The sequence below is a fragment of the Myotis davidii genome, unplaced genomic scaffold (genome assembly GCF_000327345.1).
Source record: "Myotis davidii unplaced genomic scaffold, ASM32734v1 scaffold554, whole genome shotgun sequence".
NCBI lineage: Eukaryota > Metazoa > Chordata > Mammalia > Chiroptera > Vespertilionidae > Myotis > Myotis davidii.
The window spans coordinates 780,361-801,342 of NW_006285312.1; the positions used below are offsets into that span (position 1 = coordinate 780,361).

Here is a 20,982-nt window from a genome sequence, read left to right on the forward strand (position 1 = left end):
ACTATTCAAGTTTTCAGAGGTAGCATGCAGCAGGAAAGCAGCCAAAATATGTAATGAAGGGTGAGTTTCAATAAAACTTGACTTAGAACAGCTGGATTTGGCTCCAGAATCTGCCTGCTGACTCCTGACCTAGAGAGGTAAAGCCTAGTTCAAGCTCCGCAGGCTAGTGAAGTGGGTTAGCTGGGTCCTGGTTTACCCCTCACTACAGCCAATGTCAGAGATTTTTCCATATCACAACAGAGGCACCCCCTTTCTCTTAATGGCTACAGAGTAATCCCTGTTGTGGCTGAACTGTAAGCTGCTTAGCTGGTCCCCTCCTGGCAGGTACTGAAGTCAGTTACAGCACTTTGCTATTATAAATAATGCTGCAGCAAATACCTGTACACAAGTCATTTTGCACATGTTGAATTGTAGTGTATTTTCAGAATGGCTGCTGGAGTTCCAGCCTTGATATCCATTATCGCAGGCTGCATGCAACAGTTGGGGGAAGGCAAGAAAAGCAGCTTCCAGTTGTCTGACCCTTCCCTGAAAATCCCACCTAAGAGCTTCTGTTTACATATCACTGACCCAAACACAGTCCCATGGGCACATCCAGCTGCAGTGGGAGAGAGAAGTCTGAGGGCCTCCCCTGGGATCTCGTGGAAATGGATGGATAAGCATGATGTCCCATGTTACTCCAAGCAGGTGGGAGTGGTCCAAGCTGTCCCTTCTTGCTGTGCTTTCTTAAGGTTCCCTTCCATCAGATGGGGATAAAGTATGGAGATAAAGTCAGGAGGCCAGACTCACAGCCTTAGCTGTCACCATGGGTATCTTTGTCTCCCTATCTAAAGATGCCCTCTCCCCCTCCCATCTTTCCTCTACTTTAGTCTGTTTTAACTAATGGCATTTCATAGAAAAACTGCAGATTTTTCTTCAGACAAGATCTCTTCCCCTAATAAACACTTAACATTGTTAGCAGCACCCTTCCTTATCACCTTAAGAATAGTGAAATGGGAAATATACTTTGTCTATATACTTTAACCAATACCAGTGACTTTCCATTTCCTAATTTCACATACAGTAACTCTTCAAACAGCTCAAACAGGTTCCTGGCTCCTCCTGAATCCTAATTAAATCAGTACAAATGTTGTGGATCTAAAAGGATGGGGGATGGCGATTCCAATGAAAGCCCTCTCTACCTGCCAAGGAAATGGATTTGAGAGCAGTTTGAGGGAAAATTATAGACCTTAAGATTAATTCGATGTGGACAGTGAGGCTGAAGAGAGTCAGAAGGCTGGATTTTGGCCTCTAGTTTACACAGCTGGGTAGATCTTTTAATCCCCAGCGGCTGGCCCTTTATCTGGCATAGGGCAGATGTTAAATAAATTTTGTGAATGAAAAAAAACACATAAAAAACCTTCTTTCAATACTAGTCACTCCCCTTGACATGATTTCCTTATTTCTGTCCTGTATTTTTATTATTTTCCTATTCAGCCTGAAATTTACCACTAACTCATGTTTCCTTCAGGTCCTGTATTAGTCAGGATTCCCGAGAAAAGCAGAACCAATGGGGGTTGGAGGTGGTGTACATATAAGGAATTGGCTCACGTGATTACAGAGGCTGACAAGTCTCAAGATAATCCGTCGGCAAGCTGGAGCCTCAGCAGAGCAGATGGTGGGGGGCGTTCTGAGAGCCAATGTTTCAGTTCAAGCCTGAAGGCAAAGGACCAACGTCCCAGCTCAGCAGTCAGGCAGGAGAAATCGCCTTTATTCTCAGGAAGGTCAGCCTTTTCATTTTAGTCAGACCTTCAACAGATTAGATGAGGCCCACTCACATTAGGGAGGGCAATCTGCTTACTCAGTCTACCAATTCAAGTGTTAACCTCAACCAAAAACACCCAAACAGAAACACCCAGAATAATGTTTGAGAAATGTTTGGTGCCCATAATCCAGTCAAATGGACACAGAAAACTGACCATCACTAGTCAATTTTATGAGTGCACCTGACTGATTAGCCAACAAGTCCTGCTCTTCTTCTGGAGAGGAGTTTTCTATGCAGTCAGGGTCTTGGCAGAAATAAGAAGCACTCAAATGGGAGAAGTGAGTGGAGTTTATGGATGAGACTTGTTCAGAAAGGTGAGGGCAGGATGAAGGGAACTTAAACTTGAGGGATGGTGAAGCCTCCAAGGTCCTGAGACAGTCGGAAGCTTTTATGACTTCTGGGTCTGATGGGGCAGACAGAGGGAATGTGCCAGCCATGTTCAAACCACTTGACTCATTACCTTTAAAAAAATGCTTTTTTTAATTGACCTTAGAGAAACATTGATCAGCTGCCTCCTACACGTCCCCTACTGGGGATCAAGCCACAATCCAGGCATGTGCCTTGACCAGGAATGGAACTGGGATTTCTCTGTGCATGGGATGACGCTCAACCAACTGAGTCACACCAGCGAAGGCTACACGTATTACCGTTAAAAAAAGTTTTATTGAGACACTAAAGGCCCAGTGCACAAAACTCGTGCACAGGGAAAGGGGATCCCTCAGCCCAGCCTGCACCCTCTCCAATCCGGGACCCCTCGGGGGATGTCCGACTGCCTCTCACAATCTGGGACTGCTGGCTCCTAACTGTTCGCCTGCCTGATTGCCCCTAACTACTTCTGCCTGCCTGCCTGATTGCCCCTAACTGCTCCCCTACCAGCCTGATTGCCCCTAACCACCTCTCACTTGCCCTTCACCCAGGACCCAGGATTCCCTCTTCTGGCCGGTCACAGGCACCCAGGACCTGGGCTTCCCCTCCTCTGGCCGGCTGCAGGCACCCAGGACCCAGGCTGGCTGCAGCCACAGGGGACCGTGGGTGGGCGGTTTGTCCCTCTCCCGGGTAGCAGACTGGGTGGTCCCCATTCCTCTCTCACGAGCTCATTTGTACCTGGCTGGTCCCCATTCCTCTCTCCCCACTGTTGAGTGTCTGAGTTCAACACTGTTTTGGCATGATGGTGTGACAACCATTTGCATATTAGCTCTTTATTATATAGGATAACTCACATACCAGACAAGTCACTAATTTAAGGTGTACACTTCAATGGCTTTTAGTATATGCACAGTGTCCTGTAACCATCACCACAGTCAAATTTAGAACATTATCCTGAAAAGAAACCCTGAACTCCTTAGCTATCACCCTCCAACACCCCCATTCCCTCCCAGCCCTAGGTAACCACTAATCTACTTTCTGTCTCTATGGATTTACCTGTTCTGGACATTTCATGTAAGTGGAATCATACAATACATGGTCCTTTGTGACTGGCTTCTACCACTTAGTGTACTTTTTCAGGTTCATCCATGACAACCCAGGTGCACCCATTTTACAAGTGGGTAAATAAAGGCACTGAAAGGTCAGGTAACACCTGATAAGTGGTAGAGCAAGAATTCACACCCAGGTGTTTTAGATCATTATGCTACGCTGCCTCTCTGTTACAATAGAGTCCTCACCCACCATCAAGGGGAGCACTATAGTAATGTCCCCCCGATTGCATCCTCCCTGACCCAGTCCATCCTGAACCTACTGCCCCATTTATATCCACTCAAGTTCTGTCTCCAACACGACTTCCTGGGCTCAGGGGACATCAGCCTTTTTACCTTCTCCCTTCTCCTGGTGAGGGAACTCTGGCTTCCTTTGTGGGAACCATCCCTACCCAACTCGAGGCCATGTGGCTTGAGTGGAGTTGTTCCCACTCCACCAGGCAATTCCCCAGGCCACAGTATTTGGTCCAGGGGGAGAAATGTGACCTAATTGGAGAAAAATGAGACTGGAGTGGGGGAGGGGCATCATTGTGGGTTCTGGGAAACTAAAGTTTTCTCTCGCTTCTGTAGAAGCTAGAGCAGTGGTTCTCAACCTTCTGGCCCTTTAAATACAGTTCCTCATGTTGTGACCCAACCATAAAATTATTTTTGTTGCAACTTCATAACTGTAATGTTGCTACTGTCATGAATCGCAATATAAATATCTGATATGCAGGATGGTCTTAGGCGACCCCTATTGAAAGGGTCGTTTGACTGCCAAGGGGATCGCAACCCACAGGTTGAGAACCGCTGAGCTAGAGGAAGAGATCCTCTTTATGTGGCTGGAAGAGTATTAAGAGGTGATGGAGGGAAGTGCTGCAGCAATTCTGCTGCCATATATGAGGCAGGCCACTGGGAGCCATTGGGAGCCCAATTTCAACACTATGAAAAGCAGAAATAGGAGAGAGAAAGAGAGGCCAAGTGTTTGGTTCGAGCTCCTGGGTCAAGCGATACCTGAAGAAAATGACCTCTGAATTTTTCATTCTTCTTATTAGAACTGTGAGATGTTTTGACTCTTCTAAATGATATGAGAGAATTTCATGTTCTAAAATTCTTTTCTTATACAGCACTTAGAATATGGTCCCTTGAAGCAGTCAAATAAATAACTGAGATAATTAATCTTCTAATGCCCATGCTGTCTTATTTAAACACATACAAAGAGCATCAGCAAGTGAGTGCAACAGGTGGCATCTCCATGCAATTTTTTGTTTCAATAAAGCCACTTGGAAGTTAGGCATGGAAAATACCACACAAAGGCGCCCCTCCCCACCCCGTGGAATGGGAGCATTGCTGTCACCATTGTTTCCACCTGATGAAGACAGCTTGCTCTGGAACATATTTCCAGCTGTCACGGCACCAAGTGGACTGGAGAAAATTGGAACAGCAAGTCACATCGTAGTGGAAAAGTGGGACAAAGCTTGAATCACCCTCAGGGAAAAGCATCAATTTGGGGGTAGATTTAAAATAAAGCCCTTGTGGAATTAAACCACTGATTCTTAACCAGGGTGCATATTAAATCCTTGTGTGAGCTTTTAAACTATATCCATCCCTTAGGCCAGCTCTGCAGTACCTGCTTCAGTAGGACTGGGGGAAGCAGGAGCATCAGTCAATATTTTTTATCTCAGGAGTTTAATTTGATTTGCACGCCTAATTAAGAATTCCAAAATTAAACGTTAGGAAATTCTGTGTAACTGGAAATATAATTGAGATTTTTTAAAAAGGAACAAAAAGTATCATGAAGAGAAATTCTAAAAGAACACACACAACAGCCCTAAATAAAAAGCATTCTGAGGGAGGAGTTGAGACATAGTGGCGGGTGAAATGTCTGTCAGGCTTCCGCTGGGTTTGGAGTGCAGATGGACAAGAGGACTGAAGGGCACCCACAAGTCTGAGCCTCCTTCCCCCCCGCATACTCTGACCTAGAAGTTTCTAGGTGAGCCTGTATTGAGATCAGGTGATTGTCATTACTTGTTTCAATTCCTTTTGTTCCATCCCATGAGCCCACATGATTTGTTTTTAGCTTAGATTCGTTTATCAAATGTTGGCTGAGGGCCTGCTAAGCTCCAGGAACTGGCAATAGCCCCTGCCTTTGAGAAGCTCGCTGCCAGGCTGGAGAAATGGTAGGAAAGCGGGTAACAACCATACAATTATAGAATGCAATACCAACGCAGGAAGCTAGAATATGCAGGGATGGGAAAGAGGGTATGGGAGGATTTCACTTAAGAGATAGGGGATTTGACAGGGCAAACAGCCTTAATCAATAGAAGGGCAGAGCATGCAGATTGCAGGAAGGGGGGAGGGTGTGAGCAATGCCAGGGAGCAGTGCCAACTAATGAATACGCATTCAGTGCGGCCCCTTGGACACTTGGTGCTTAATGCGGGTTTCTCCACATGTGGTCCCCTCCAGACAGACTAACCGAGCTCCCCTGTGTTTTCCTCTCTCCCTTTTCTGAAAAGGAAAATGCCTCCTCCCTGAAAAGGACTCTCAAGTTAGTGGCCCAGCACAGAGTAGAATAGCCAGCTGGGCAAGTCCTCCGTATCTTGCAGTGTGCAAATGTGACAGTCCTCTCTCATCTAATGGCAAAAATCAGGAGGTGGGGTTATTGGGGTCAGAATATCACCATACGTAGCAATTGCTTATCTATGCTCTCCACGGATTATCCCTACGACATTCTGGAAGTGACAGAGCTGGTAGGGGCCGCTGGACTCGGAAATCAGGGGTAAGGGCGCCCTCTGGTGGCCACGGGCGGGCGCTGAGAAGACCTTCCTTGCCCTTGGCGCGCCCAGCAGCAGATCTTTCTTCTAGAACCAGGATCAAAGGGCCCCTCCTGTTCGGTCACAGTCCTGCAGGGCTGCCATTTCAGGAGGCAGGAGTGGAAGGAAGCATGTCCCGAAGGCAAGAGGAGCCTTTTAAACATTTGAAAACATATTCAATAGAAAAGTGCTTTGTGCTCTGGCAGAGCCAAAAAAGGTGGTTTTGAAAAAAGGTTTCTTTTGTTCCCCTCCTGTTGGAAAAGGTCATGTTTTCTTCTCCACAAAGCACTCAGATCCTGGGGTCTTAAGGAGGACCTTTTAGGAGTCTTGGGGGGGGAGGGCCGGGGGGGGGAGTCCAGAGATTTTATCATATTCTCAAGGAGGTATGGGATCTCCAAAAGGATTAAGAACTCCGAGGGGTCCCTCCTCCTGAAATTTCATAGAAGCTATGTTCAAATGTGGTCTCCTTGAAGCATTAGAGGTCCCCAAAGTCTGTTCTTAATAACTACCAGGTCCACCAATAGGGTAAGAGAGGGAACAGGAAGAGACCAGATAGCTTCCTGGTTAAGTGCAAGCTTTTCAGCACCTAGCAGACTCTGTAAATAGGGGGACCAGGAGAGTGTGTGTCCCATAGGGTGGTCCTGAGAGTTCAGGGGTAAAGCAGTTAAAATAGTACATAGTCTGAGCAGGTAAGGAGCTGGCACGGTGCCGCAGTGGCTCAGCTGTAAAAGGGAAGAACAGTACTGCAACCAATTAAAAGAATGAGGTAGATCTATACATATTGACTTGGAAAGATGGCCAAGTAGGTCACTGAATGAAAAAGGCAAATTGCAGATCTAGATGCACAGCATCACTCCATTTGAGGTACAAACCCAAACATCTACATGTACGGATAAAAGGTCATGTTGGGGTTTTTTGGTCTGGAAAGGCACACAATGAATTATCAATAGTGGTTACTTCCAGGGAATAAGTTTGGAAGGGGTGCTTTCTTTTTTAGCAATATGTAGTTTATATTGTTTGATTTTGAGGCATTACTTTTGGAAGGGGAAAAAAGAAAAAAAAATGTGCTGTCCTATGTGGCAGATTGCTAATAGTTAACTACACAGTAAGGCAAGTGGTCAGTTTCCTGCTAACAAGCAATCTACATGGAGATTACCTGTCACTGCACATCCGGAGTATTTTACCATGTGCACACATGCATTATTTATTACAAAATAAGTTTTAATCTTTTAAAACAGGGCAATTTAGCCCTGGCCCGGTAGCTCAGGTTAGAATGTCGTCCCCATACACCAAGGTTGTGCGTTCAATCTCTGGTCAGGGTACATACAAAGAAGCAACCGATGAATGCATAAATAAGTGAAACAACAAATTGGTATTTCTCCCTCCCTTCCTCTCTAAAATCAATAAAAAAAAAAACAGAGGCAATTTAACTTTGTATTTAGTCTAAGAAAGATTTACTGAGCGTCAGACACTGTGCTAAGTTCTGAAGATATGGAAAGGACGAAGACAGTCTCTGCCTTCCAGTTCATGGTCTAGTTCAGTGCTTCTCAAACTTTATTGTGCTTCCAAATCACCTGCAAATGTTACATATTGGTTATCTATTACTTTCTAGCAAATCAGCCAGAACTCTGCAGCTGAAAACAAACATTTATTATCTAACATGATTGCTGAGTCAGGAATTCAAAACTGACTTAACCGGATGATTCTGGCTCTGGGTCTTTCATGAGGTTGCAGTCAAGATATTGGCTGCAGTCATCTGAAGGCTTAACTGGGGCTGATGGGTTCACTTCCAAGATACTGCACAAATATGGCTGTAGGCAGAGGGCCTCAGTTCTTTGACATGTGGCCCTCTCCACAGAGTAACTGCCTGAGTGTCCTCATCACATGGCCTTTGGTTTCCCCTAGAGTGAGTGCTCCTGGAGAGAAAAGTAGACGCTGCAGTGTCTTTTATGACCTACCAGCCCTGAAGTCAAACTTCATCATTTCCACTATATTCTCCTTACTAGAAACAAGTCACTAAGGACAGCCCATCTCAAGGCAAGGGGAACTGGGTTCCGCTGAGCAGAGGAGTATTGAGGAATTGGTGGACATACTTTAAACCACCACTGGGTTTGGAGTGCATATTATTAAAATGCCTATTCTGATTGACTAGGTCTGGGGAGGAGCCCAAAGTTCTGCATTTTGAACATGCTCACAGTTGATAGCACTGCTGTTGGTCATGGACCACACTTTGAGTTGAGAGGGAATCACATATGCAAAGAAAGATAGCTCAGATCACGTCTTTGGAACAATACTGCTTGCAAGAATAACATCCTTTGTCATGCTGGCATTCTTTGGATGATGTCCAATTTTAAAATCACATTTCCCCTGAAAGGTCAGAGCAGTAAAGTAAGGGAAAGACAAGATTACCTTGTTAATACACGAGGACAAGCTGTAATGAAATAAAAAACAACCAAAGGGAGAGCCATAAAATCTCTCTGGTCTTGTTTTGGAAGCTCTCAAGCATTAAACATCAGCCATCAATTCTGAAGGGGATGCTAAACAAACAGCAACAAATCTGGGCTTTTAATAAGGATTGTGCAAAGTGCCTTCATATGCCCAAGATTCCTGCCTGCAATACTTACAAAATTAGCTCTGACATGAGGGCAATAAATACCACCAGCATTTCAAAGATCAAAGAACAAATACCACCGGCAGCGAGATCCAAAGGAGAAGGAGAACAGCCTAGGAGGCCATTTTCATAGCAGTTTTGCAATTGCTTAAGATATTTTTTATATATATTTTTATTGATTTCAGAGAGGAAGGGAGAGGGAGATGAAAACATCAATGATGAGAATGATCCATAGCTGCCTGCAACCTGGGCATGTGCCCTGACTGAGCTCAATCACTGAGCAACACTGGCTAGGCCTTAATAACATCTTGATCCTTCCCTCACCTTGTCCTTTCTCCTCTTTTCCTTTTTCCTTCTCCTTCATTCCTTCCTGTCTTCCTTCCTTTAAATGGGCGCCTACAATGTATTAGGGACTGGGAAAGATTATTTGCCCTCAAGAAGCTCTTGGTCTTATATAGGAAAGACATAAAATGAGCATTTATAAAACAATGCAGGCATGAAGCAGTCACTGTGTAGAACAGTGGTTCTCAACCTTCCTAATGCCGCGGCCCTTTAATACAGTTCCTCATGTTGTGGTGACCTCCAATTTCACTGTTACAACTTGAACATAATTAAAGCATAGTGATTAATCACAAAAACAACATGTAATTATATATGTGTTTTCCGATGGTCTTAGGCGACCCCTGTGAAAGGGTCATTCGACCCCAAAGGGGTCTCGACCCACAGGTTGAGAACCGCTGGTGCAGAAACTTGGCTTTTCAGTTGTTAAACAACTACACTAAACTACACTGCAGGTGCCTGTTTGTAATCTAGCACTAAAGAGCTGAGGATCTAAATTGTCTTTGACCTTTCTCTCCCATGTTTAACTTATTGCAATTATCATCAGAAGACTGATTGACTTATCACATAAATTAAACTCACTCTTGCTCTAGGAAAACAGGACTAAACCAAACTATCCTGGTGTCCACTATTCTTCAAAACTGGACCCCTTGGAGGCAAGTCATGCCTCGTCAGGCAGTGCTGACTAAACCCAGAAAGGCAAAAGCCTTAATGCTGTAATTCTTCACCACAAGAAGCTTAAAAGTGTAGGCCAGGAGTCCCCAGTCCTGACTCACATTAGAATCACCTAGGAGCTTTGGAAACCATTCTGATCCTGGGCCCCACTCTAATCCTGAATTTTTAGTTTACCACCTGGACAAAGCTCCTCAGGACATTCTAATGTGCAGCCAGAGAGGAGAATTACTGATCTAGGTTTTTCATAAATTATTTTAAAACTAGAGGCCTGGTGCACAAAATTCATGCATGGGGTGTCGGGGGGTGGGGGTGTCCCTCAGCCCCCTCTCCATCTGGGACCCCTCGAGGGATGTCCGACTGCCTGCCAGCCCAAATGCCCCTAGCTGTCCTCCCCTGCCAACCTGGTCACCCCTAACTGCCCTCCCCTTCTGGCCTGGTCGCCCCTAACTGATTTCCCCTTCCGGCCTGGCCCCCCGCAACTGCCCTCCCCTTCTGGCCCAGTCACCCCTAACTACCCTCCCCTGCAGGCCCAGTCCCCCCCGTTTCCCTCCCCTGCAGGCCTCGTTGTCCCCAATGCCCTCCTCTGCTGGCCATCTTGTGTCCACACGGGGGTGGCCATCTTGTCTGTTGGAATGATGGTCAATTTGCATATCACCTCTTTAATATATAGGATGTGCAAATCACATAAGACTTCAACACAGTATGAAAAGTTTAGTCCATTTTGGTCCATTTTTGGTAACAGCCCTAAAGAAAATTATTATAATGCAAATTCACAAATAATTCACAATTTAGTATATTCTCCAGTGGAAGTAACCTGCCTTCAATCCACAATTCAAAATAGAAACAGTGAGTCTTCCACTTACCTGATGAACTTGACAGCCTTGCTTTGTGTCAAACTTAAATACCCTTGTGTTTTCAATTTCCTCTTGTTACCAGTAAACTCAAATTTTTCCTTTAGATTCCTATTACTTTCTTAATAATTTATTCTTGATGTTTTAGGAAAAAATTAGCTATGGACCAAACACTGACCAGCTTTGTTTGCTGAAATTTGAATGCACCTGGTGCACTGTCAGCCTTACAGCATACACAAAAATCAACCCTGGAGAGTTTTATTAAAAAACAAACCTCTTGCAGTTTAACAAAACTCATATAACAATATTATAACCACAAAACTAGCATAAACTGGCCTTGTTCTGTTCCTAATGAGATACTAAGTTGTTTTTCAGAGTTAGCAGAATAAGACTGCAGACCATGTACTGGAATAGTAGGACAACACGCTAGAGAAAAAATTTACCCTGAAATAACTTTTCAAAGTCACCGGGTCAAAATCCACTGTGGACTACAAACCCCTACCTGCAAATTCAAACATTCAATTCAAAAGCTGTGATTCCCAAGCACCTGCGTCCTAGGCTTTTATTATGTTAAATCAATGTAACTCTCTAAATATGCAAAAATTCCCCTGCTCCTTCCTTTAACTGTAGCCCAAAAATCCTCATGGGGAGACAGATCTGAGCTCACCTCCAGTCTCATGGCTGGTGGACCTCACAATTAAAGCCTTTTCTTTTCTCAAAAGATGACATCACAGTATTGGCTCCTATGCATGTGGGACAGTAGCTCTTGCTCAGTAACAATATTGTGCATTTCCTTTCTACCGATATCACTTGTTAAATTACTATCATCTTTTATAGACAGGGAAAAGTGGTCATACCTTAGAATCTTTCTGACAAATATATCGCTGCACTGCATCCAGCCTGGATAACCTTCTTCAGAATGGCATATGCTGGAGCCTGTTACAGACAATAGCAAACCAAAGAAACACATTCTATGTTCAGTTTTTAAAAATATATATATATTTTTTATTGATTTCAGAGAGGAACTGCCTCCTGCACGCCCCACATTGAGGACTGAGTCCGCAATTCAGGCATGTGCCCTGACCTCCTGGTTTACGGGTTGATGCTCAACCACAGAGCCTCACCGGCTGGGCTATGTTCACGTTTACTTGTGAAATCTACCTGGCAGGACTGAGACTTATCTGGAAAGAAATAAGATCTAAGAGATAATCCATTTTAATTTGGGGGGGTGAACTATTCAAAAGATCAGAATGCCTCTGCTACTGTCAAAGCACCGAGTCATCTGGTTTCTCACTGGAAAGGGAAAAGAGGCTGCCAGGGAAAATGATAAGGAGGAAGCAAGGAGATTCCCAATTGGGAGCTTGCTCTTTGTCATTTTGTTTGTTTTTGTGTTTTTTTTTAAAATATATTTTATTGATTTTTTTCAGAGCGGAAGGGAGAGAGATAGTTAGAAACATCGATGAGAGAGAAACATCGATCAGCTGTCTCCTGCACATCTCCTACTGGGTATGTGCCCGCAACCCAGGTACATGCCCTTGATCGGAATCAAACCTGGGACCTTTCAGTCCGCAGGCCAACGCTCTATCCACTGAGCCAACCGGTTTCGGCGAAAACTCATATTCTTATCTAAGAAGAGAGGGGTAGATAAACTTTTCCTATAGAGACAGAAGCAATACTTGAAGCTTTGTATGGTCCCTATCATATCTACTCAACTCTGCCATTGTAGAGGGGATAGCGGCCATGGACATGTGAACAAATGGGTGTAGGTGTGTTCCAACAAAACTTTATTTAAGGAAACAGGTGGTCAGCCACAGGCCGTAGTTTACCAACCTGATTTAGGCTTTTAAAAAAGCCAGGCCTGCCCTAGCTGGTTTGGCTCAGTGGATACAGCCTGTGGACTGAAGGATCCCTGGTTCGATTCCGGTCAAGGGCACATGCCTGGGTTGCAGGCTCAATCCCCGGTAGGGGGCATGCAGGAAGCAGCAGATAAATGATTCTCTCTCATCACTGATGTTTCTATCTCTCTCTCCCTTTCCCTTCCTCTCTAAAATCCATAAAAATACTAAAAAAAAAAATAAGTTAAAAAAGCCAGACCTGTATCTGTTCCCTTACCTGCCGTGGAAAATTATCTGAGAGTGTCTTTCATTTTATTTATTTTTTAAAAATTTAAAAATTGTTATCTGTTTTTTAAAATCTGAGGGTATCTTTTAGTTCATTTATTTAATCTAAATAAATGAAGGGTTCGTGCTAACAGCATTTGCTCAGGACCTACCAATAATCCAGAAATGGGGAGAATATAGGTCCGGGCTCAAAAGACATGGGGTTCTGACGTCTGCCCAAGCATGTGACCAGGGCACACGGCTTCAGTTCTTAGTACCTTAGTTTGCTTGCTTTTAAAATAAGGTGCTGACCTATATTTCTAAGGTCCCACCATTTTCTAACATTCTATTTTTTTTTCGTCTTACCAAACTGCATATCTACCCCTTTCCCCCTTTATCAGCCCCTTTCAGAGTGTAGTCAAATACCTGAAGAAGCTCCTCATATTTTTCAGGATCCTCCTCCATCAATGTCCTGATCTGGTTGTTGTAGTGATGTGCTATGGACTCTTCCACGGCCACAGTGCAGGCCATCGCTCCTTCCCTCCCAAGCAGGGCGGTTCCTGCGCCTGGAATTGTCAGATCCAGAGCAGTCAAGGATGGGACTGACTCCACTGTTAAAGGAGAGCACTACGGACTCTGGGGCTGGATAACCAACCCCTTGTTGTGAGGGCTGTCCCATGCATCGTGGTACGTTTAGCACCATCCCTGGCCTCTACCCACAAGATGCTGGTAGCATTCCCAGATATGACACCAAAAATGTCTTTAGATACTGCAAGTGTCCTCAAGAGCAATTTGACCCCATTGAAAACCACTGTTTTAGGGGGTACCAGGTTAAACCTTGACTAATGCAATAAGAAGGCTATTCTCTTTCAATGATCTCCCTAACCTGATTATGGCAAGGAGAAAGTCGTCATTTGGGGTGTGTCTTTGATTCTCCTATACCATTTACTTTTCTCCCTTGTTAAGAGTGAGCAGCTTTGCCAGGAAACATTATCTGGCTACAACTGAATTAGTCTAGCTTTGTTTCCCCCCCTGTTGTATCTATTTTTACTGTACCTTTTATTTACAAAACTACTGATTTTGAGAGTCTATCTTAAATAAATTTAAGCAAAAAAAAAAAAAAAAAAAGTCAGCCAATTTAACTTTAGAAAAATATTAAGTTAAAAAAAAGGCCGTAGAAGGACACAGCAAGAATTGTGAAGTGGTACTTAAAGGATATGTTCATCTCAGACCTTTCAGCTCCCATAAGCTCTTCTGGACAGACACGCACCTAACGCAAACCCCACCACGTTCCAAAAGGGCATCAGAATCGTCGGCCGGACCCTGAATGCAACCATCAGTTCACTGAACTTTTTCAAGTGGTCCTTTTCTTGATCCCACATTTTCTGTAAGAAACATAACAATAAAAACATGTAGGCATTCCATATAGGCCTCCACTGTATCCCAAGGAAGCTACATGCCCTATCCATGATCCATGATTCTGGCAGAAGCCCTCAGACCCACAAAGTACCAAAAGCAGTGGTTCTCAACCTCTGGCCCTTTAAATGCAGTTCCTCATGTTGTGACCCAACCATAAAATTTTTTTCGTTCCTACTTCATAACTGTAATGTTGCCACTATTATGAATCATAATGTAAATATCTGATATGCAGGATGGTCTTAGGCGACCCCTGTGAAAGGGTCGTTTGATCACCAAAGGGATCACGACCCACAGGTTGAGAACCGCTGGCCTAAAGGATGAGGAGCCATACTCATAAGAAATGAGATGTTTAGCTCATTTAAAATTAGGAGGGCAGAATATTAGGTATCGTATAATTTCCTTCCAGATTGCTAGTATATAAGTATCATGTATATCAGAGAAGGGTGGATGATAATAGCAGCTAACACACAGCACTTCCTAACTGCCAGACACTCTATCAAATAGCTTAATGTAGGCAACTCATTTAACTGCACAACCGCTTTGTGAAGGACAAACCATTATTATCCCCATTATACAGATGAGGAAAGTGAGGCACAGAGAGGTTATGTAACTTGCCTGAGGACTCAGAAAAGGCACTTTAACTTATGCTGAGTGTCTGTTACATGCCAGGCATGGTATCAGCTGCTCTATACCAGCCATTTATTCCTCACCAAAACCCAATGAGTAGGTGTTATCAGCCCATTCTGCAGATACGGAAGTGAAGACCTAGAGTTTATGTGACTTCCCCAAGGTCACACAGTAGCAGGTGGGAGAGAGTTGAAATGTGAAGCTGGGTCTGTGTGAGTACAAAGCCAAGGTCTCTCCTTTTGCTCCTCAGTATAAAATATCTCCGCTGGGCTCCAATGGGGGCCAGAGTGCAAGCTCTCAGCAACTGGTACTTTTACCTAAACGTGTTTCTCAACCCTTTTTTCTTTTCTTTTTTTAAAAAATATTTTTTATTGATTTCAGAGAGGAAGAGAGAGGGAGAGACAGAAACATCAATGATGAGAGAGAATCATTGATTGGCTGCCTCATGCATGCCCCCTACTAGGGATCGAGCCTGCAACCCGGGCATGTGCCCTTGACAGGAATCAAACCCGAGACCCCTTCAGTCTGCAGGCCGATGCTCTATCCATTGAGCCAGGCCGGCTAGGACTCGACCCCTTTTTCATTATCACCCACCCCCACTATAAAAATTTACTACTACAGATATACCATATTATCTGTGTATGTACTAAACTAGAGGCCTAGTGCACGGATTCGTCCAGGGCATGTCCAGCCCGTCCCAATTGGCCAGATCCCAGCAGCAAGCTAACCTACCAGTCGGAGCGTCTGCCCCCTGGTGGTCAGTGTGCATCACAGCGACTGGTCAAACAGTTGAACGACTGGTCAGACACTTAGCATATTAGGCTTTTATTATATAGGATGTCCATCTGTGCTCTATACACAGAAAGAATTAATATCCTTTTCACTCTTCTCTCCCCAATATCCAATTTTCACTCATTCCCCTAAGAATACATGACCTAATATGATTCATTACTTGAAAGCCTTTGGGTCCCCACCCCCATAAGCCCTGTTCAGTAGACCAGGCTGAGAGATATAAAGCAGCGCCCACCTGAATGACTGGCCCGACACTTGTGCGACCCAGGACAGCCATCTGCCCTGCATAGATGCGGTTTGCTCCATATTCACCTGCATGATCCACACGGATAATTCGATCCACAGCTGCCCGATTGATACTGTCTAAAGTCATTCTTGAGCTGCAAAATCTGACACTGATTCTTCTTCCATAAGCTGCAATGCAAGTGTTTATTCTTCATTACTCTCAAGTAAAATTGAGATGTTTCCTTTTACAGACAGAAGAAAGGGGCACCTTAGAACAAAGGTAACAAGTGAGTTCCCCTAGGGTGACATGCCCTTAAGTGTATTGTTTATCTTGAAGTATTGATTTTTTAAAAGAAGCGAATGTTACCTACACTTAAAAGACTTTAGCTAAATATCTGGATTTCTGGCTTGAGTGTATGAAGATAGGGGAATGCTGAATCTGACTTCTCTTAAAGCAGCTGATGTGGCAGCTGGCTCTAGATAGGCATGGTTCTCTAGTTCACTCACCGCTCCGGGCCCACTTCGTTCCCAACCCTGACTATCCAGAACCTTCTAGGGAGCTTTCAAAACCATGAATGCTCCTCCCCAATTGACTTCTGGAAGGGGACACTGATATTTTGAAAAAGCTCTGTAAACGAATCTTCTCTGCAGCCAAGGTTGAGAACCATAGATTTAAATTCTCTTAAAATACCCATTTCCATGAGCATCTGATTTTGAGAAATAAGCCTTAGAACTTAGGTTTCATCTCATTATGGTACAGATCCAATTCAATTGAATAATTCTTGCCTTCAAAATGTAAATTCTGGATGTGAGGGCGATCTGGCTGCAATATCTGTCACCCCATTGATCGCCAGGGTTGATTCGGCTGATCTGGCTGGCTAGGCGGGTGTCCCCCTCCTCCCTCACCGATCCACGTGCATCCCTCCGGAAGCTGCGCGCTCAGTCGAGGAGTACGACCTTCCCCCGCCCAGGAGAGGACCGGTCTTAGGTCAAGGGTATACGAGTAGCTGCGCTCTTCTGCTAGAACCTCCAAACAAGCTCTCAAGAGAAATTTTAAAAATATTTTGAACAAAATGAAAATAAAAATACAACTTAACATAGTTTGGACAAAGAAGTGAAAGCAGTGCTCAGAGGGAAATGTATAGTAATGAATAAATATAATGGCCGTCCCTCCCGAAGCTGTGCGCTCAGTCGAATAGGACGACCTTCCTCCCCTCCCCGCCAGGAGAGGACCGGTCTTCGGTCAAGGGTATACAAGTAGCTGCGCTCCCCTGCTAGAACCTCCAAACAAGCTCTCAAAATGTAAATTCTTCAGGACAGATTAGATATTGTCTTTAAAAATTTGCTGATAGTGACACCTGGATTTGTATTCTGAGCCTCATATGGCAGCATCCTAAAAGTTTTTTTCCCTGAGAAGAGTTTTGTAATGTTTAGGTATGTAAGCTGTTTTTCAGTCCATTTTGCAGATATGGAATGGAGACCCATAGAAAATATTTAAAGTGAACTTTAACCTGTATTGGTATCACCTTGAGATGTGTTCCAAGCCTTATGTATGACAGCCATGTCTTCCTGTCTTTAATAGATATTTTTCATTTAGTCTAACACCCAGAAAATGTGTGGAAATTTCCATTTGGGGTACATCTATAGTTTTTTCATTCAAAAGCTGGAGTGCTTTGGACACAGGTGATGGGGTAGGCCTGGTGGGATTTAGGGTCAATTATTCTGCATTTGAACTTTTTGGCCAGGTGGAGTTTAAGATGCCTCACTAAACACAAGAGTGTGGGTGGGCACGGAGGTGTGAAGCATGGTGACCCAGCTTTGGTCTACTCCACTGCACAACCTGCTCCACCTCACTGAGCATATTTGACTCGAGAAACTAGACTCCGGTTCCTGCACTCCAAATTCTGCCAAGTATAATGCACTACTCAGTTCTGTGCCTTCTGACAATGGGTCAATGCTAACTGTGGCCATATTTTTATGTGGAGAACAATTTTAGACATTTGATAAAGTCAAGGTAGCCTCTTGCAAGTTTCTGCCTCCTACTCCAAAGACTGGTGCTTTCATCAATCTGATCTTCTTATAGAAAGTCTAGAGGCCTGATGCACGAAATTCATGCGAGGGACTTGGCCCTCACAGCCCCGGCTGCCTCACGGCCCTATGGCCCTGCCCACTGGTCCTTCTAGAAGGTCGTTCTGCTGCCCGGTCTAACTAGCATATTAGCTCTTTATTATATAGGATTATATAGGATGGGGCAAAAACCTGACCCAGGAATTGACACTGAAAATGATGAGCTAGCTCTACTTCTCAAATTAATCTTGTTTGCTTGTTCTTTCTTTTGTTACTCCCACCCCAAAACATGTCAATGGGAAAGAACTTTACAGACATCCCAGTACTCATTAAAAAAAAAAACAATACACTTTTTAAAAAGTACATAAGATGAATTCCAACACACAGATGAATTTTTGTGGGTAGGATTATATTTAGATTAAAAACATACTAGATTGTTCCCTAGACCTGTACCACCTTTCCAGATTCAGACACCTAGTAAATGATCTGGGGTGAGAGGTAACATGGAAAATTGAGTATCATAACATTTGCCATTTCTATCTTTTCACAATCTCTGCAAGGTGTCTTTACTAAGCATGAAGGGACCTTAGAAAAGGCACAGAGCTAGGGCCAAAAAATATGTGTTTTGTCTCAAAACACTAACTTTGCACAAATCAGAATTGCCATTTCTTACATACAAATTGGTAATAATCAGGTTATTACCCTTTTAAGGGAAACATACAATAACAAAACCTTTCTTACTGAGTTACCACGAAGATAAAATGATACAGGAAGCAAGGTAACTTTATAAATGAAAAAAGATTCTTATTCTGTTATGCCCATTGGCTCAACAAAGCAGCATTACAATCCACGTTCAACAATCCTATGAGTTTTGCCTGTATTGTCACACACTTTAAAAAAATAAATTAAACTTGAGAGCCAGTGGTAGCTCTCAAATGCATCGTTTTTATATTTGTGTTTTCCAAAGTGTGAAACATATACCAATAATGCTACCCAGAAGACTTTAAGTGGTATATGGGAAGATTTTACATGGCTTATGATCGTACATTAAATAATGCCCATGTGGTAAGAGTTATTCTCTTTTAAATTCTCTTCCAATCCTTTTGATTTAATCAAGGACACTGGTCTGTTTATAGCTGACAAATCCTAACACTTGGTAATCTCTCTTTTAAAAAAAATTTTAAAATTCTCACCCAGGGATATTTTTTTCATTGATTTTTACAGAGAGTGGAAAAGAGAGGGAAAGACAGAGAAATATCGAAGTGAGAGAAACACATCGATTGGTTGCCTCATGCACCGAAGTGCCTGCCCTTGACCAGAATCGAACCCGGGACCCTTCGGTCTGCAGGCCGACGCTCTACCCATTGAGCCAAACCGGCTAGGGCTAATCTCCCCTTTTTTTTTTTAACCAGGAAAAGAGACGGTCTCGGGCTCAGGCCTTGGTAGGCCACAGTATCTAACACAGTTTAATAACTTTTTGGTTTCAGTGTATTATGATTAACTTGATTAGGGGCAGGCAATTCGGGTCTTCTGTTTACCATAAGGACTTAGTTTCCCTGAAACGATTTAATTTAAAAATACAATATGGTTATAAAATATATTGAATAATCAAAAGTACATGATTTTGCTATGAGGCAAAATCCCTAAAGTGGCACACGAACGACTTCACTTGCAGGAAGCGACCTCCCCATTCTCCGAAGAAGCTCAGGTGAACCGAGAAAAGAAGCCAGGACCCAAACCCAAGCCTCCCTGCTCCCGACTCGATGCTCCTTCAACTACCCGGGTGCTTCTCAAACTTCCTACTGAAGTACACGGTTCCGCCTAAGAGCGTGTTAAAGTACTACCGGCTGGCAGAGCGGCCCAGCAGGTCCGTGAGGGACCCGAGACCCTGCGCGTCTAACAAGCTCGGGGTGGGGATGGAGGAAGCGGGCGCCGGTCACGTGACTGCACTCTGCCTGACCAGCCCCGAGGACACGCCGAGGCACTGAACTTTCAAAGCCCTCAAGTGTCCTCCGCCCGGCGCTCCGACACCCGCAGTGACGTGACGATACAGGTGTGCCATTCCCCAACGCGCCAACCCTTAGAGGCCGCCCCGGAGAGTCCCTGCGGAGAACCATGCCCGCATCCCGCGGCGCACTAGCCGTCAGGGCCCCCTAGCCGTCAGCGCCCAGAGTTTCAAGTCTCGAAGCCGCGCTCCGTCGCAGGCCTATGACGTCATTGTAAACTTCTCCCCGTGACCTCGCTGGTCCAAACCCCAGGCGAAAATCCCCGGGCTTCCCCCCCAGCGCCGGGCCGCGGCCGCGCTCCCACTTTACCTGAGAGGGGTCGCGGGGCACCGGAGCACAGCCGCCACCCGCAGCCAGACGCCACCCACCGGGCGCAGCTCATTGTCGGCGACAACAAAGCAACGACCCCCTTGAGCGAAGCGGGCCCAACGTGCCCTTAGCGCGGATTGATGACGCAAGACAGACGTAGGGAAGACGCTGCCCCTATCTGCATCGGTGGTAACGCCCCAAGGCCCCTGCTTCTATTCGATTGGTTGGAAATCGCAAATGAAAACATTCTATTGGGTGCAGTTGCTATCAATCACTTAGGGGTGGCGAAGGAACCTTGGGTTGCCATGGAGGTGAGAATGCTAAATTGCTCGTCCGAAGATTTGATAGGGTAAAGATTTTTAAAATTACATATTTTTTTTAATTTTTAAATTACAGTTGAGTACAATATTATATTAATTTCAGGTGTACAACCCCGTGATTAGATATTTATTTGACTTCTGAAGTGAACACCGTAATAAATCTGATACCCATCTGATACCATATGTAGTTATTACAATATTGACTGTATTCCCTATGTTGTACTTCATATCCCCCTATTATGTAACTACCAATTTGTACTTATAAACCCCTTCACCTTTTTCACCCCCAACCCCGTTCCCATCTCCGACAGGGTAAAGATTTCTCAACTAAATTCCTGGAAAAAGGACTATGAGTGAATTAATTTATTGGCATAACCATTGTACTTTGTGCTTCACCAATACGGAAAAAGATTTTTCTCCATTTTTATCCTACATCCACTTCAAAACTAGAAATTACATGCTGAAATTAAGTTCACCACATGGCCAAAAGTGTTCTCTCTAGGTATTGGGGCTAACAGACTACTTAAAATTTCTTTCTACTTATTTTCTCCATTTTAGATTTTCTGCAGAGAG

At 44.2% G+C, this 20,982-nt stretch overlaps 1 protein-coding gene across 2 annotated transcripts; it reads right to left on the reverse strand.

Annotated features, from left to right (window-relative positions):
• Positions 1–848: 848 nt before the first annotated feature.
• Positions 849–20,248, reverse strand: COQ7 (coenzyme Q7 homolog, ubiquinone (yeast)). Of its 2 annotated transcripts, none has more exons than XM_015558993.1 (5): positions 20,090–20,164; positions 15,718–15,949; positions 13,915–14,029; positions 13,071–13,210; positions 849–974 (listed from the first exon to the last, which is right to left on the reverse strand). In XM_015558993.1, the coding sequence occupies exons 2-5, from the start codon at positions 15,853–15,855 to the stop codon at positions 888–890; spliced, it is 480 nt and encodes a 159-aa protein (XP_015414479.1). In that variant the 5' UTR covers positions 15,856–15,949; positions 20,090–20,164; the 3' UTR covers positions 849–887. The 2 variants fall into 2 exon arrangements, with proteins under 2 accessions (XP_015414479.1, XP_015414478.1); XM_015558992.1 differs by having other exon boundaries at positions 854–974; positions 15,718–15,896; positions 20,090–20,248.
• Positions 20,249–20,982: the final 734 nt, after the last annotated feature.

Coding starts and splice junctions, on each gene's coding strand:
- COQ7 (XM_015558992.1), bottom strand. CDS start 20,162: ATGAGCTGCGCCCGGTGGGTGGCGTCTGGCTGCGGGTGGCGGCTGTGC. Junction 13,211..13,914: donor CGTGGTGGGGTTTGCGTTAG/GTGCGTGTCTGT, acceptor TGACAATTCCAG/GCGCAGGAACCGCCCTGCTT. Junction 975..13,070: donor AATATGAGGAGCTTCTTCAG/GTATTTGACTAC, acceptor ACTATTCTTAAG/GTGATAAGGAAGGGTGCTGC.